Raw genomic sequence first — 18146 nt, 5'->3', positions numbered from 1 at the left:
CTCTTTCTTTCTTTCTTTCTTTCTTTCTTTCTTTCTTTCTTTCTTTCAGATTTTTATTTATTCATTTGGGAGAGAGCAAATGAGAGCACGAGCAGGGGAGAGAGGCAGAGAGGGGAGAAGCAGACTCCCCGCTGAGCAGGGAGCCCAATGCAGGGCTTGATCCTAGGAGCCTGAGATCATGACCTGAGCTGAAGGCAGATGCTTAACCGACTGAGCCACCCAGGTGCCCCTAACACTTTCTTTTGAGTTTAAGTTTGTCATTACCAACCTCCCACTATCCATTTTACACAGGTTTTTGGTTTTGATTTTTGTTGGGCTTTTTGCTGGGGGGGAGATGGATCTTTAAAATTCCTTTTAATGTTAATGCATTCGAAACTCAGGCAGCAATAACATATGCTTTGAATAATAATTACTTGAAGGCTGAAATATTTTTATTTCAAGCCAAAGTGAATAAAGGAACCACAAGGAACTGCAAGGAACCACACAAAAATTCCACTTAAAAGCATAAGATATCACAGATGAGTGACACAGAGTTTCAAATCACCCAGTCTCTTTCTTGAATGACATGTCTGAAAACGTAACATGTAGCTACCACCCCAAATGGATTACATGTTCCTACTTAGTTTCTTATTTGTCTCTGTCAGGCTGATGCATGGGTTCAGCCCCTAAGTCATCAGCAGAGGCTTGGCCTTGATCACTGAAATTTATGACACTTGGAAAGATTGCACCTGATTAATGGCACAGTCACACTCTGCGTATTTTTCAAAGCTGCTCTCATTCAAAGTCAGTGCAGGTAGCATGTTGAAATTGGGGGAAAAGGATTCTTTTTCCTAAAAACTAAAACACTTTCTTATTTTTCACAGGCTCTACAAGACATCTAGAATTCCAGGCAGTTTTGGTCTTTTTCTGGAAGAAACCCAAAGTGAGGATGAAATCTGGCTTGGAGTGCTCGTCCACCCCCATCAGCTGAATAAAGAGGTTCTGAAAAGAAAAATCAACTTACCCCATAGTACAGGCCAAAATAGGGAGAGATCTCTGGTTTGAAAACGCTGATGAGGGACAAGATCTCATCTTTGTAGCCCCAGAGCAGTTCATCCACGGTGTGGGTCACAAAGAGCTTCTGCTGATAGGCCTTCAACAGGGCCTCGATGAGCTCCCGGAGGAAGTGGAGCTGGACCCATTCCATGGCAGTCTGAGAAGCACAGGCAAATTCAGATAGCAGAGTCCCCACCCCACTCTCCTACTGCCCCTTCGGCAAAGAGGGCTGGAAGCTTAAAAGTAAATGTTAAGCCTGAACAACTGCAAAATCAGCCAGAAAGATCCTCCCTGGCAGCGTGTGCAAGAACAAGACTCTTCAGTTTTTGTCCTTTCTCAGTATTACATTTTGTAAGTGTGAGCTTAGCCTTCCCATCTGCAGCTAGCTCTTGAGTTCTCACCACACTGCCAATGGAACGAGTAAAACTCTTGTAAAATACACTGGCATCTTCAGCCACAAGGTGGCGCCACTGCCCCTCTGATCCAAGCCAGAGGCTGGACCCTCAATTTTAAACCCTGCAGGCCTAGGCAGCAGGGCAAGGTCAAATCTAGGATCTAGTAATTTCTAAATCCTGGGTCCACCATGAGTGTCCAGCTGCATGTGTCGTTGTCACCCAGGAGTTAGAGTGGGAACCTCGGAGGGGGTTGCTGTAGGTGAACAGGAAAGTTTTCTGGGTCTTCTGCAGCTTTCTTAGATGGGATTGTCATTATAACTGAGCCCAGTGAAATCCTGCTAGACTGTAATCAGCACCCAGTCTCTGCTATTTGTTAAGGGAGGGAAAAGTCAGTATATATTTTGACAATTAAAAAATCTAAGATCAAAATCTAAACTAAGAAATGGTATGCAAATTCTGCTGCTGGGTTTTCTGAACCAAAACAAGGGGCACATAAAAAATTATTAGCTATCCACCCCCACCCCTTCAAAAAAATCCCAGGGTCATATTTATTTGCACAAGAGCTGATCCTGAACACACAGCAAGAAATTGGGGGGGGGGGGGAGGATCCTAAAATTTGCATTATGTCACCATTTGAAAAGATCTGGTTTGAAAAATCTCGGAAAAAAGTCTCAGATGAACTCTAAGGAAGGGAAGTGTAAAAATGTATTTATATTTTTATATATGTATATTTTTAACATAACTTAATAACTCCTAAATGTAAAACCCTAACAGCCTTAGCTTAGCTTTTTCCTTTCCTCTAAAATCCACAATAATTTTACTAAAAATGCCTACTTACCACCGCAGGAATATTTAATGTTCTAATTAAGTCAACTTTGGGGTCTCCAACAGATTGATTTCGTTCAAAAACATAGGCCTTGTTGCTAACAGCAGATATTGTCGTTCCATTATCTCCAAATTGAATATCTGCTTTGTTTCTAAGTTCCCTAAAAGAAAGAAAAGGATTCTGTTTGAAATCGGTACCACTTTAAAAAGCAATACTTGACCTTTCTCTTAGCATCAAAGTTTCTGATACAACATTCCCACTATAATTCTTTTTCGAGAGTGTCTGGAAATACCAACCCCCTAAACACCAGAGACTAAAGCAGAATGTGGGAAGGAAATAAGGCCTCGGATAGGATAGTCTTTTCAAAACACTGTCCTCTTCATTCTTTTTCCCTACAAAGGCAAGTGGGGGGTGGGGTGGGGAACACAACACACGACATGATAGTCCAGGGTCACCTTGACCAGGAAATCAAAGCCAATGAACTCTCTCCCGTGTTAGTTTGCTCCCGAAATATTTTCAAACTTTTCAGTCCATAGATTCAGTCTGAGTTTCAATTTATTTTCCGAAGTCTTTTTATTTCTAATTTGAATTCAGCTGAAAATTCATTTCACAAAATAAATGCCCAAGGCTTATTAGTAAATTAGAGGAGTTCGCTCCTGTTTTTGGTTTTGCTCAGTTTGGTTCAGGTTCATGCCCCCAGATAAGGTATTAAGTTCACAGAAAGTGCCTGGAGCCAGGGCCTCACCAGGGTGAAGGGGGGTGGGGTGGGGGGGGGTAGGTGAGTCACTTGTTTTGCATGCAAAATATAAGAGGTGCCAGAACACTCTGGAATGAAGGTAAATCATATCGCAATGCATTTTTAAAAATTAATGCAAAAATTAATGCAAAAACATTCACGATGAACAAAACATCAAAATTCTAAATAAAAACAGGATCTGATAGTTTGTTCATCCAATTAATGAATGTTGGTCCTGGCCCTGCCTGGACACTGGACAATTTTAGTGAAAACAGATGTCTGCTCTTTATCATTAAGCACCAAGCTACGCACAGTACATACGTATCTGACCCTGCCCGGCTCCTCAAAGGGTTTAACCCCACGATCTCATCTGATTTCACTTAGTCCTTACGGCAAGGCTGTGGCCCCGACGGAGCTAAGCGTTTCTGCCCCACTTTTACAGATGGGGACACAGGGCGCAGACGGGCATTAGAGGGCTCGGACCTTGAACCGAAGGCTTCTAACTCACACGCGCGGTGCTCTTCCCACGGCATCACATGGCCTCCCTTAACAGGTGCTTAATAAAAATGTGCAGGATGGAACCCATGATCGCCTCTAACAAATGCCAAACAGGAGAGAGAGACAAATCACACACTCTCCCAGTTCCAGGACTCAGCACTACCCCTGACGAAGGCTGCACGCAGCGCCAGCCGCCCTTCTCCTCCGCGCGGGGAGCCCTGTTCGCCTTCCTGGCCTGCACTGGGCAGCGGTGAGGGACCCAAGTCTGACCGGTTCCGTTCCCTCGGCCTCCGATGCTGAGCACAGAGCCGCAAGGCGGAAAAGCCAGTAGAAAGTCGGCTTCCTCTGGCAGGGGTGCACCTGTGATGTGAGGAGCCACGCGCCCCTGCGACTTGGGCCTTTAAAGGTGCCCTGGCCCCTGCCCCCGTCTTCCCAGCTGCCCCAACTACCCCTTGGATTCTGTAACCCACTATATAGCCTTCAAATAAATCCCCCTTTTATTTAAATTAACCAGAGGTCGTTTGTCTTGCTTGCCACCGAAGACCCGTATAGAGAAATCAGAGCGCAGTCTTTGGGCTAGATGAGAAAATGGAGATTCACGTACGGTAGGAGCCCAGGACTCAGTGTCAGAACCCGGTTTGGAATCCTGGTCACCTGACTCCACATCCAAGGTTTTCCTTGACTCTACACATAAGTGAGTGTAAAGATTTGTTCGAGCTGGAGGAGAAGAGGACCTTTCCAAGGCAAACTCCTGCCTGGGCCAAGGCTTCTGCCTACGGAGAGGGGCACCCCTCCCCCACTGGCTAGCTCCAGAGCCTCCAGCAGGGGAGGGGAGGGGAGGGGGATAGCCTCCTCTAGGTGTAGCTCTTTGTATTTGCGGCTCAGGACTCCAGGGTGGCCTGACTGACCACTAAGCAACGAGAAATAGAAAAAGTGACCCCAGGGTGAACACCAGCTTGCACTCAGAGAAAGCCGGGCCAAAGAACCAAGAGCTGGGATCCCCCCTCTAGGTTCAGAAGCCCAGGGATGAACTCTGCCAAGTTTTCTGACTAATGATGAAAACTGATAACCTTGCTAAGGCTTTTAACATTTTTTTCACTGAACCCAGACGTCAGGAACCTAGAGGCCTGAATGATCCCAAGCCTGGAGGCTGCTTCATTTATGTTTGTTTATATTTACTGACTCTGAAGATGGCTTTTTAAAATGTTTTCTTTATTGTTTACCCTGTAAGAACCTAACATTTTAAAGGCACATTGAGCAGGGAGGTTCCAATCACTTTAAGCCCTTGGTAACTTGACTTGGTTTCTCAATAAATTTCAAAAGGTCAAAGCCAAGAGTTCCCAAACCACAGAAATACTTAATTCCCTTGGCAGGCACAAGGGGACCATGTCAGGTCACTCACAGCTAACCACATGACTTCCCGCAGCCACCAGCCACCCTCAGGCATGACTGACATATGGCCTGTGTTCCAACTGAAGGAAGATAGTGCCACCCGCTGTCGGAAGGGGCCTCCCCCCTGTGCAGAGGCCAAGGGGAAGGATGGTGAGGGGGCTCCCTCTCAAAATAGCAACTGATGGAGGAAACCCAAAATGTTTCCCCTCCCAAGCCTCTTATCATCTCGCAACTGCAGGGAGGCCACTATGGAAGGAGAGGAATTTTAATTATAATACGAACTAGTCTGGTACCCAAATTTTCCCCACAGCCCCTCAACCAAAGTCAGCCGGAAGAAGGGTGGTCTCTCCTGAGGAACAGCAGACTGAGAGCAAGAAGTGAGAGATTACTGCTCTACAGATCCAAGAACAATAAAGAAATTTCCAGAAATAGAAACAAGAGGTAAAAAAAAAAAAAGACAAAGTTAATCTTATGCCTTCCTAGACAATTAAGGAACTGTACTTGAAGTGCCTGGTACTTAGTAGATGTTAATAAATCTTACTGATGTTCAAGGCCCCAGGACATCACAGGCTCAGATTATGGCCTATGATTTTGTTTTTTAAAGATTTTATTTATTTATTTGACAGAGAGAGAGAGAGCACAAGCAGGGGGGAGTGGCAGAGGCAGAAGAAGAAGTAGACTCCCTGCTGAGCAGGGAGCCTGATGCAGGACTGTTCCCAGGGCCCTGAGATCATGACCTGAGCTGAAGGCAGATGCTTAACTGACTGAGCCACCCTGGTGCCCCGGCTTACTGTTTTTTAATCACAGTGATGGCTCTAGACATTAATAAAAGGTTGAGGAAAATACAAGACTGATTTTAGAGATATTTCATTTAAAATCAGTTTTTGTTAAAACAGAGTTCTTACTTTTTAAAACAAAAATGTTTTTAAACTGCTGAATGATTATATAAAATCTCACCATCACAAAAGGCAAATAATAGCCTGAGATAAGGAAACCAAAAGGAATAACTTAATTAGCTGGAAAATTAACATCTACACAATATCTACTTCCACGGAGATGTTGGATAAATTAGCCACATACAGTACTGCCACATAATCCTCATCTTTCAGCCATTAGGTTCTCCACTCATCCCCTGCGCTCTGCTGAGAATTACTGTCAGAAGTCACAAGCACGCTGGGTGGAGCACGGGTGGAGAGCTGACTGCCAGGCTGTGCATTCGACCCTGGCTTCCTCATTGCTGGCTCTGTGACTCAGAAGCTACTCCTTGATTCTGTGCCTCAGTCTCCTCATCTGTAAAATGGAGATAATAACATGCCTTCCTTGTAGGGTTGTTGTGAGTATTAAATCCACGTAAGCTTGTAACCCAGTTAGAATCCTGCCTGGCACTACTAAGTGTTTAGGAAGCATTAGTTACTAATACCACGTGCAAGTGGGCTTGCACAAAGCTCTTGAGATGGAGAGATGTAAAGATCTGGCTCCTGTTTGCGAGAACTCCACAGTATAGCATGGGAGGACTGCCATACCAACACTATTTCACATGTGGAAAGTGCTCTGAAGCTGACTCAAGGCGCTAGCCAGATACCCAAAGGAGGGAGGGATGGCCCCTGGAATGGGAGTCCTGAGGTCAGCATCATGCAGCAGCTGGTTCTGGAAGGAGGGGAGGCTTCTCCCAGGTGGGAGAGGGGAGGGGCTTCCAAATAGAGGCAGAGAGAGGGCGAGGGCAGGCAGCACAGCATGAACATAAACCGTAGGATGTGTTTTGTAAATGGAGTTGGGAGAACACTGTGGTCCCGTGGACGAGGACGCACTGCAGGGGAGCTTTAGGAAGAGCAGCCTGCAGCTCTGGGCCAGCCCAGCTGAACAGTCAGAGGCGAAGGGAAGTCACAGAGTGCACGGGCCTGCCAAGGAAGAAAGCTCAGAGCAAGGCAGGTGTCACAGGGGTTCAGAATGCAAGGCCTCTGGATGTGCCACTTGGGCATGCAGATTATTTTGTGCTGAAAGCAATCAAGGCCCAAACCACTCAGGAAGAAACTTTGACCTTCCCCTAACTGCCTAAAAGAATCTAGATAGAGAATCTGCTCCAGGAAGAGAGCTATCACCATAGATTCACATTAGAACATTAAGTAGGCATGGGAGACAGGGAGAAGTCCAACAAGGCCTGTTTGATCAAAGTCCTCTATATCCCGTTGTTTCCAAGTGGCCTTGTAAACATTCAACCAAAAATGTCCTCTTTTCCATCTTCCTGCAAATTGCTTTCCTTCCTTTTGAAGTTCCAGATCCCACCATTTCCTCCTTAATTCAGGATGACATCTGTACCTTACTTTGCCTGACTGTCTGTGGAATCTCATGCTTACATGGATTTCTCGTGGGCATATAATTAAATTTTATTTTCTCCTGTTAATCTTTGTCTCATGTCAATTTAATTCGTAGACCAGCTAGAAGAACCTTGAAGGGTAGAGTAATATTTTCCATCCCCAACAGTGCTGAGTAGCACCTATATTTAACTTTCTGTTACCACTGCCCTGTCAACTAAGTGAAAGACTGAAAACCTAGAGCCCAAAGCAGTATACTGAGAAAAAGCTTGGGGTAGGGGGCTGTCAGCAGGGAGAACACGGCCTGCATTTGTTGGGGGTATGCAAGAAGCAGCTTCACTCCTGAAGATGGAGATGGTCCCCCATCCTTGAAGTGTTAACCTGACCCAACTGTCTCTTGTAGGTAAGTCAGCCAGGNNNNCCATGTGTACTTAAAACTCACAAATACCTGGTCACCACCTTTTGTACAAGATAAGAAAGAGAAGGGAGCAGGAGGGATAATTTTCTATTTTTCTTACTTTCAAGCAGTTAAAGGATTTTTAAAAAACTAATTTATCTAAAGCCACTTGTGCTTCTATCCTGAGAAAAAAATGTGGTATCAGAGAAGAGTTTGAATCAGGTTTAGAAAAAGAGATAAGAATCTCTTATAATGAGACAATAACCATGGCATTTCTAATTTTTCTATCATCTCTTTGATATTAAAAAAAAAAAAAAAACATACAGGGGCCCCTGGGTGGCTCAGTCAGCTAAACGCCTGCCTTTGGCTCAGGTCATGATCCCAGGGTCCTGGAATCAAGCCCCATGTCAGGCTCCCTGCTCAACGGGGAGCCTGCTTCTCCCTCGCCTCCCCACTTGTGGTCACTCTCTCTCTCTCTCAAATAAATAAAATCTTTTTAAAAAAATGTATACAGCTGGTCTTAGAGATGAGTAAAGGACCAAAGGGCTAACAGGACAAAAGTTTAAACAAAGTTCCTACTTTTGCTAAATTGTAAAGAGATAATTAGATCCCTAAGAAATTAAATGTAAAACAATAGAACTACAAGAAAATAGATTTGAAAATCAAACCTTTGAAAGGAATAGGACTTTTAAGGCTCAGAAATGGGGAGAATGGTCATTCCCTGTGGTAATCAAAGAATGAAATGAGAGCTGATCTACATGACCAAGAAGAAGAGAATTGTTAAGCAAAGTGCTGTAACACATTCCCTCTAGCTCCTGAAGATTATCAACATTAAAATGTATTTGTATGATACTAAACCCAACAGGTTGAGTTAACAAATGCTGGACCCTTCTTCCCTAAGGAAATTCCGGTTAACCAGATTGATTTAGGAGCTTATTTTGCAGAAGTTGATTTATTACCAATAAGAGTAGCTGATACTGCTTGGAACAAATGGGGAAGAATTCTTGTAGTTGGGCAGAAAAGACCAAGAGTGAATGAAAGTAACCTCTGTGATGACACACCCTGAGATCTCCCCCTCACCGACACCCGCCCTGCTCACTTACCGCTTATTATGCTTCCACTGCCATTTAATGAACATGTAGCCCAGGAAGAGACATGATCCCTGAACGTGCACACACTCAGAAAGGAGGACACCTCCCGTCTCCCTGTATCCAATCAGCATATTCCATTCAACGTATATACCCCAGGACATTCTGACCCCTTATCCTTAAATACACAACCCAAGCCCTCTGGGGAGGTGGATTTGAGGTCTGCTCTCCTCCTGTCTCTTCGTTTGGATGCCTCTCCGATAAACCCTTTCCTTGCTGCACATTCCACATCTGAGCGACCGGCTTTCCTGCGTTTTGGGCATATGAACTTGGGTTCAGTTACACGACAAAGACATAACATGGGGAAATACCTACAGTGCAATATGAAGTGAGCAGGATATGCACATTATGTATATGTACATGCGTATCCTAGACAGATCTATAGTATGGTCACCACGTGAAAGTCAAACTCACTCATGGAAAAACGGCTGAGAAGATACCCACTAAAATATTAGCATTGATTATCTTGAGACAGTGAAACCATGGATAACAGCAGTTTGTCCGATTTTACTTTACACCATTTTCAAGTTTATCTTTACTGCTTATATATGTTACTTTTATAATAATGTGAAACCCAATAAAGGAAACCTCATTTACAATAAAGTCAGGAGGCCAGAAGGGGGAGCTCTTACACCTTACCAACTCATCCTCCATAGCAGACCGCAACCCAAACAATTTCTCCTTGCCTGGACAAGCTCAGCCAGTAAGAAAATGCCACAACGCAGCCAGTAAGAAACCATCACCACCCTGAACTCTCATTTTTCCAACAGCCCCTCCCAACTTCCTCCTTTTCTCTATAAAGTAACATTCTTCTCTTTTGATTTCCAGACCTGCCTATGGTTCGCTATGGCTTGCAGGTCCTGAATTGTAATTCCCCTGCTATTCCTGAATAAACCCATTTTGCTTGTAAAATAACTGGCTATTTTACTTTATTTTTTTTTAAAGATTTTATTTATTTATGTGACAGAGAGACAGCCAGCGAGAGAGGGAACACAGCAGGGGAGAGGGAGAGGAAAAAGCAGGCTCCCAGCCGAGGAGCCCGATGTGGGACTCATCCGGCGGCCCTGAGCCGAAGGCAGACGCTTAAAGACTGCGCTACCCAGGCGCCCCGCCTATTTTACTTTAAAGGTCAACAATATAAAATACACTTTATACTTTCAAAGGTAATGCTACATATGATATTATATATAAATTATTTCGTAATTCAGTACTATGTAATGGTCAATGAATAATAAAAATACACTTAAGAGATATTTATCCCTCATGTCTTTTCCTTTACTATCAAAGCAGTAATATGAGCCTAAAAAAAAGAAATTAATCCAAACCGCAAAACTAAGAAACTCAAACAGAAGATATTTTAACAAAAAAAACAAAACAAAAAAAAAAAAGAAGATATTTTAACAGGGTATTGTAAATTTAGCAAAGATGTCTTGGAAATAGTTGAAAGAGCCCTTGGACAAATTGATTTTTCTTTTTAATTCTTGAAATGTTAAATAGTAGGCAAAAAAGAAAAAGAAATCTGACAAAATGAAAAAAAAATCTCCAGAAGCTTGAAGAAGCCAATGAATATCATCAATTGGATATATATTTTAGGCAAGTATGTCCGTAAGTGACAGGACCCTGTGGCAAATTAGCTTTGTGCTAACTGGTCCAGGGCTGCTCAGCCCACGGCTTTATACAAATGTAAATAACGCAGCACATTCCTTAACCAGATTGACTGGTTTTTATCTATGGGTGGAACTGCCATCATCTTTTTCCAAAAACATTAACGTCCTGAACTTACCAGTATGTGAAAGTTTGGGGAAACATGCCGCTGTAAATTGTATGTCAAATTAATCAGGGCCCCCACAGCTCAGCGTGGCGTGGCCTTTCCCCCTTCTCAGAGATTTCCCACCACCAAGACCAATCTAACCAGCAGGAGGCCAGAATGCCTTCCCCTTCCTTTGCCCCAGGCCCCTGTGTACCCAATCAAGTCAGCTGACTCAGTTGGGAGGGAACCCAGGGAACTCTCAAGCACTGGCGCAGGAGTTACTGGAATATTCTGCCTGTCTTGTGTAAACAATAGCATAATTAAATCAGATCCACTCGATGACTGCAAAAGGCTTACTAGAAGGGCCGCAAGTGTCGCTAAAAAGCCACGTTTTTTGCAAACTCCAGCTCACAACCCACTCAACTCTGCTAGGAACGCTGGGAGTTTGCACTGTGCATGTGAGTGTCTGTTCCTAAACAAAGTCATTCATTTTCAAGACCTTTTCCTCGTTCTTGAACCTCTCCATGGCTCCTGGGATTCCCTGTGGTTCCAGCTGAGCTACCTGTGTTCTGTGCATTTCAACAACTTCTCTTCTTGTGTCCCTATGGATTTAAACCACAGCTGGGGATGTTTCATTCCCTTAATTCAATATTCACCAGCCACTGGATATTCTGGGAGGAAAGACTTGGTTTCTGTCCCTCCTGGAGTTTTCAGTACGTGGGGAAGAAAGAAATGCATTTAGTCAGGTTGTAACAGACACATGTACCAGGTAGAGCTCATCCAAAGTTTCCACAGGGAAAGTTTCAGGAAGAGGCACCATTTGAGCTGAGAGAGGCAGTGGTGAGTTCATTCTTTCTTTCTTTCTTCTTTTTGCTTAAATTTTAAGATTTTATTTATTTATTTGTCAGAGAGAGAGAGAGAAAGCACAAGCAGGGAGAGCAGCAGGCAGAGGGAGAAGCAGGCTCCCCATTGAGCAAGGAAACCTGATGTGAGACTCGATCCCAGGACCCCAAGATCATGACCAAGCTGAAGGCAGACACTTAACCCACTGAGCCACCCAGACATCCCAGTGAGTTCATGCTTGACTGAGGGAACAACACATAATGGCAGAGCACTGTGTCTGGGGACCAACAAACAACTGGACTCCAGTTAGAACTGTGCTGTCCAACACGGGAGCCACCACCCCCACGTGGCTGTATTACACACTGAAAACTGGGCTAGTCCAGGGGCGCCTGGGTGGCTCAGTTGTTAAGTGTCTGTCTTCAGCCCAGGATGTGGTCCCAGGGTCCTGGGATCAAGCCCTACATCAGGCTCCCTGTTCCGCTGGAAGCCTGCTTCTTCCTCTCCCACTCCCCCTGCTTGTGTTTCTTCTCTCGCTGGCTGTGTCTCTCTGTCAAATAAATAAATAAAATCTTTAAACAAAACAAAACAAAACATGGGGTGCCTGGGTGGCTGTCGTTAAGCGTCTGCCTTTGGCTCAGGATGTGATCCTGGAGTTATGGGATCGAGCCCCACGTCAGGCTCCTCTGCTATAAGTTTGCTTCTTCCTCTCCCACTCCCCCTGCTTATGTTCCCTCTCTCGCTGGCTGTCTCTCTCTGTCAAATAAATAAATAAAATCTTAAAAAAAAAAAAAAAAAGAACTGGGCTAGTCCAAAATTAGGTGTGCTATGGATTTCAAAGGCTTAGTATTAAAAAAAAAAAAAAAAAAAGGATGTAAAGTATTTCATTAATAATTCTGGATATTGATTACATGTTGAAATGACACTGGGATAATATTGGGGAAAATAAAATATTAAAATTAATTTCATCTTTTTAAAATGTGACTCCTAGAACATTTTTAATGATATATGTGGCTTATAGTAAATTTCTATTGGATAGCTCTGGTTAGAGAATAAAAGCCTAGGTTGAGAGTGCCAAAAAAATCAAATTAAAATAAAGCAAAGAAGCTAGACATAGAAAAGGAGCCAGATTGCTCAGGCCTGGAACATCACACAGGAAGAGTTGTAGGGCCCTGAGCAGGGAAGGGAAGGAAATGTCAGATTTCCCTTTGGGAAACCATCATTGGCAGTGAAATGGAAGAGAAACCAGGGCAGGGAGAAAATCCAGAGGAAGGAAATATCAAGCAATCACTGAGTGACCAAGCTGCCTTCCAAATGACTAGATCTGCTCTCAGGATCCTTCATCTGCCCTATGCCATTAGCCCCTGTGGTAAAGTCTGGTAAAGTCTTTGGACCCTTTCTCAGATAAATGTTTTTATATACAGAGACTAAAATACTCAGGACTACAAAGGAAGCCAATTACCAAAACACAGGTATCATTTTAAAAATCTGTGATATGGTAATATACATGCTTCTTTACTGACGCTTTAAATGAGATGTAGCCGCAAGTCTAACAATTACTGTAATTTTGAAGTACTTCTGGAAATGAACAGTATCTTGAGCAACAGCTATCACGAGATACAACAATATCTGCGTTTCCGTGAGTGATGAAGCCACGGGTACTGCTTACATCACTGTGGCTTGTGGCCTACATTTATACTCAAAGGACATTCTAATTTTTAGTGAGTGGTTATTGAAGATAAATTATAATTTTTTTTCCCACCTAAGTCACAGACCACTTTGAATTCTATCCATGGGTCCCTTAGGGATCCGTGGATTCCAGGTTCAGAACTCTTTGCAAGATGTTCCTGGGCTTTTGTCAGGAGTAAGTCTTGGTCCCTCTAAAAGGGGAACATGGAGGGAGTTTGGTAACAGTCAGACACTGCTTTACTTCTAGGATTCACTTATCCCTGTGACCACACCTACAACAGCACATTAAGTCAGCAGACACAATGGCCCAGAAGACATTTTCATGGAATATTGGAATTTTTCTGGTTTATGATTAGAAGGCATGTCTTTTTCTCGGATGAGGATAATGACCATAGGAACAGGTCAGGAGACCCAGAGGGCTAATTGTTTTCCTTAGCTCTCAGGTGAGTTCATTCTTACATGGAGGCAGTCTCGCTCTGCCCAAAAAAATTTGGTGAAAAAACAAAAAACAACAAAAAGACAAATATCGTATGATTCCATTCATACAAGGTATCTAAGGCAGTCCAATTCACAGAAACAAAGTAGAATGGTGGTTACTAGGAGCTGGGGGCAGGGGAAAGGGAGTTATTTAATGGTTACAGAGTTTCGATTTTGCAAAACAAAAAAGTTCTAGAGATTTGTTGCACAACAATGTAAAAAACATACTTAACACTACTGAACTGTACATTTAAAAATGGTTATGCATTTTATATTGCTTTTTTTTAATCGCAATAAAAAACAGTTAAAACTGCAAAACAAAAAAACAGATAAAAACAGGACATTCAGATTCTAATTCTAGTTCAACGTCTAAATATCCCTGAGCAGGACAGCCACAGACACAGACCTGCTCTACCCAGCACATAGTTTCTTTAGGCATTAAACCCATACAAAATTTTGCTTTTAAAAGTAAAGACCCAAGTATTTATTTAAAATTCCTTCATATGACAACAGAGTCCATCTTTACAAATCTGGATAAGGGTTTATACAGACTAAAACAATCCGCTAAGATGAATAATGATATCAAACACTTAACTAGCACTAAGTACGTGCTCGGCATTAACCTAAGCACGTTTTAAGTACTGACTCATTGGCTCATTTAATCCTGAGAACAATCCTGGGGTGGGTGTCCTATTTTTATCTCCAGGTAAGGAAACAGAGGCACAGAAAACTAGTAAGTGGTTGAAGTGAGCTTGGGAAAACAGGTAATTCGACTCCAGAACCAGACCATGAACACCCGAGGCAGGGACCAAGATTTTTTTTGTTTTGTTTTCAAGATTTTATTTATATATTTATTTGAGAGAGAGAAAGCGTGCGCACGCACACATATATGGCAAGAAGAGACGGGAAGAATGTCAAGCTGACTCCCTGCTGAGAGCAGAGCTTGACCAGGGGCTCCATCTCAGGACCCCGAACTCACGCGCTGAGCTGAAACCAAGAGTTGGTCGCTTAACCAGCTGAGCCACCCAGGCGCCCCACGGGACCAAGATTTCTATCTCTGAAAGGGAACAGTGCTGATTTATAATATGAATTAGTCAGCAACCATTTATTGAGCAATAGATTATGACAGGATTGTGAGGCATTTTTACATTTAGCAGTTCTATACAAAAAAAGATCTTGCTGACTGCTTCCTCTACTGTTTGTTTGTTTTTTAAGTAATCTCTACACCCAACTTGGGGCTTGAACTCATAACCCTGAGATCAAGAGTTGCACGCTCCTCCAACTGAGCCAGCCAGGTGCCCCCCTCTGTTTTTTATTAAACTTGGTAAGGAGAAATTCTGTTGGAAAGATTATTGCGGGCAGGTGGGTGGGAGGGCTGGGTACTGCAACAATAGGGAAAATTCTCTGACCATAAGATTCCCAAGCACCTCCCCCCCCAGCACCTACTAATCTTCTAAAAAAATGATTAAAGCGATTCTCCTATCTCCCCAGTGTTTGGAATTGGTCATCGCTGCCAAAGGCTCTAACTTACCCTGCCACTTGGTTATCTCTCCTACCCAGGAGGGGTGGGGAAGGAGTGCATAAGAGACAGAAAGGCCTGTCTACAGACAACCAACAAATTCTAGGACCTGGTCTAAAACAGTATGTGGGGGATGGAAACAGAGGAAAGGAAGGCCCTAAAAGTCATCAAAGAGAATCAAGGGGTAACCTTAAAAGGGTTGCGGGTAGGGAACAGCTCTCTTCATGGCTCAATAACCACTTTCTGCCAATTCAAGAGGAAGCAGCTGCGTTTCTAGACATAACAGGCCGAGACTGGCCCTTGTCCACAAAGCCATTCTCTTGTCAAGGTGTCACAGGTGTGTGCCAAACATCAGCAACATTTCAGACAGATGTCACCAAAACCCATGCTCCCCACACAGTGCAGAGGATGCTCATGGGAAGAGAGGCGGACTCAGCCCACAGTGGGGTGACTCCATATTTCTGGTTCGTATGGCAGGGAGGTGGTCAGGACTCACCTGTAGGTATATGGCCCCACTTCTTCTAACCGAGGGATCTCCCCTCTGAGGATCTCCTCTGGATTGGTGACATTGAAGAAATAGAACTGGGCATACACAGGCAGAGGGGGCTTCCTCCAGGAGTCAAAGGTCTCGGAACCATTCCTTAACACAATATTCTAGGGAAGAGAAAAACCAAAGAGATTGTGTGAGGCAGCTGGCTTTGAACACAGAGGCAGAGAGAGGGACATTCCCTGCTCTGACCTCCCAGCTCACTTATTGTTTCCACAGGCATTCAACTGCGGTCCCTTGGGTGGAGGGCCATACCTTAGGTCAATATGAAGCCCACGGCCCTATTAAGCCATAAAAGGTCTTCAATAACTATTTGTGGTAAAGGAAAGACGGTAGCCATAACTCATGGGTAGAAATGGTGTCACCAAAACCGAGGTCATAGACTGAGTACCCAAAAGACCCTGTTAACTTTGTTATGAAGATTCCACTGAGGGTACAGCTGCTGTGGAAAGCAGGCCGTTCTGAGAAGCACTGAACAGTCCCGGCTTGCCCGCATGGTAGAACAACAAAGTGCTGGCCCAAGAAGGCTGGATTTGGTCCTTCCATGTGAGGTAGAACCACACCCACCCTCACCACCTCCACCAGCACCGGCTTCACAGGAATTTTCTCATTCAGTCCCTAATAAACCCGTAATGTAGAAATGTCTATCCCTGTTTTAAAGATGAGGAAGCTGAGCCTTACTGATGTTAAGTGCTTGGAGCTCTTTATCTACAATCCTTCCTTCATTTCCCACCCTTACTATGTGTTATGGGCCCCCTCCCAAACTCATATATTGAAATCCGAATGCCCAGTACCTAGTACAAAATGTGGCTGTATTTGGAGGCAGAGTCTTTAAAGAGAAATGTAAGGTTCAATGGGTCATTCAGGAGGGCTGTAATCCAATATGATTGATGTCCTCATAAGAAGGAGAGTTTAGGACTAAATACACACAAAGGAAAGACCATGGGGAGACACGTGTAGAAGACACCTACCAGCCAAGGAGAGAGGCCTCAGAGGAAATCGACCTTGATGAGACCCTCATCTCAAGACTTGTAGTATCTAGAACCACGAGACAATGAACTTCCCTTGTGCAAGTCACCCAGACTGTAGTATCTGTTATGGCAGCCCCAACGAACTAATACACCTTGGTCTCCCTATGGGAGGAGTATTCTTCTCCACCCTCTTGACTTCAGGCTTGGCCAAGTGACTTGATTTGACCAATGAAACGTGGGTGGGATGACAATGCCCCAATTCTGGGCTCAGGCCTTAGAAAGCATGACTGGTTTCCAACAATCACCCTTTGCCAAGAGAAGAGCACGCTTCAGGTAGCTGTGGCTCCTTCAGCCAAGGCCCTAAAATGGTGATGTGTGAACCAGACAGGAAGCCTGGAGTCCAGCCCAGTTCAGCTGAGCCAGCCAAGCTCACACTTCAGCCACCCTGCACACCACGAGTGTGAAATAAATGTCACTGTTATAAGACACTGAGACTTGGAAACCGTCTGTTACGCAGCATTGCAACGGAAGCCTGATTAATATGGCGCTCAAGGTTAAGAGACGGAAACTTACTATGTAGTCGTCCCAACCGCCCTCAACTTGTTAGTGGGGATAAATCTGCATTTTTTAGGGTATTGAAGTACACAAGAAAGATAAAAGGATAGACTGAGAATAAACAACCCAAAGTATGAACAGTCATTAACTCTTTAGTGTTGGGAATTTGGATCATTGTTATTCTTTCCTCGATGAATTTTGGTATTCTCCAACTTTTTTATAACCGATGAAGAAAAGAACACTGAAAACATTTTTAAAAGAAAATCAAAAGAGGAAAATGGGATTGCCCGGTACAGACAAGGTAAGGCCAGTGGTGAAACAGTAAGACTAGATGGTTCGAGAAGCATCCTCGGAGGTCCCCTCTGAGTAAGGCTCTGAGTGACAACAAGACAAAGGGACCGCCTTCCAAACATGTCCGATACCACACGCTAAAATGTGCTATGATGCAGCACACAACAGAATGTCACATTTTAATAGTCTAGGCCTCCAATTTATGGAAGGAATGTTACAAGGGAACTTAATGATATGGCTCTATTATTAAACAGAAAATCTCTCAAGAATGTCTTCAGGGGAAAAGCAAAATGGCTCTGGGATGAATGAACGCAGAAAACCTAAGCTCGTCGAAGCCAAGCTAGTGATCTGTAGGGCTGAATGTAGATTTCCATGCATGAGTTGGCCATGCATGAGTTGGCCATGCCATAGAACTGGGGATTACCTGTGGTTTGGCATCCCCTCAAAACGTCTAATTGTCAGATTTCTCTTCAAACAACACATTATTGAAATAGTTTTGGCCTTCATTATCAGTACTGATTTTCTGAGATAAGATCAGATGGACGAGACAGAAAAATTTAAAGACAAGCCATGAAACTCCTTTCCTCCCACTTTCCAGATTCAGCTCAGACTCTCCTGGGGGAAGCCCTCCCCACCCGCCCTGCATCCTCTGCCCAGCACCTAAGCAGCTGAAACTAATTGCAGGCAGGTTTTTTTAGAAGCCTGTGGTCTTTTATCTTATCTCCTAAACAGGAGTCTTAGTTATCTGAAGAGGAGCAGGAGAGTCAG

At 43.9% G+C, this 18146-nt stretch overlaps 1 protein-coding gene across 1 annotated transcript in view; it reads right to left on the bottom strand.

Moving 5' to 3' along the window:
• The window catches only part of SCARB2 (scavenger receptor class B member 2), a 74783-nt gene that overhangs the window by 39655 nt on the left and 16982 nt on the right, over positions 1-18146 (bottom strand). Inside the window, exons 2-4 of the mRNA XM_040624975.1 lie at positions 15511-15668; positions 2269-2416; positions 1004-1192 (exon numbers count right to left, since the gene is read on the bottom strand). Coding sequence (XP_040480909.1) covers positions 1004-1192; positions 2269-2416; positions 15511-15668 — 495 coding nt within the window. The remainder of the gene's footprint in view (positions 1-1003; positions 1193-2268; positions 2417-15510; positions 15669-18146) is intronic.

This window comes from Ursus maritimus, unplaced genomic scaffold, assembly GCF_017311325.1.
Source record: "Ursus maritimus isolate PB19 unplaced genomic scaffold, ASM1731132v1 scaffold_8, whole genome shotgun sequence".
In the NCBI taxonomy this organism is placed as follows: domain Eukaryota; kingdom Metazoa; phylum Chordata; class Mammalia; order Carnivora; family Ursidae; genus Ursus; species Ursus maritimus.
This window is presented reverse-complemented; position numbering and strand designations above follow the sequence as displayed.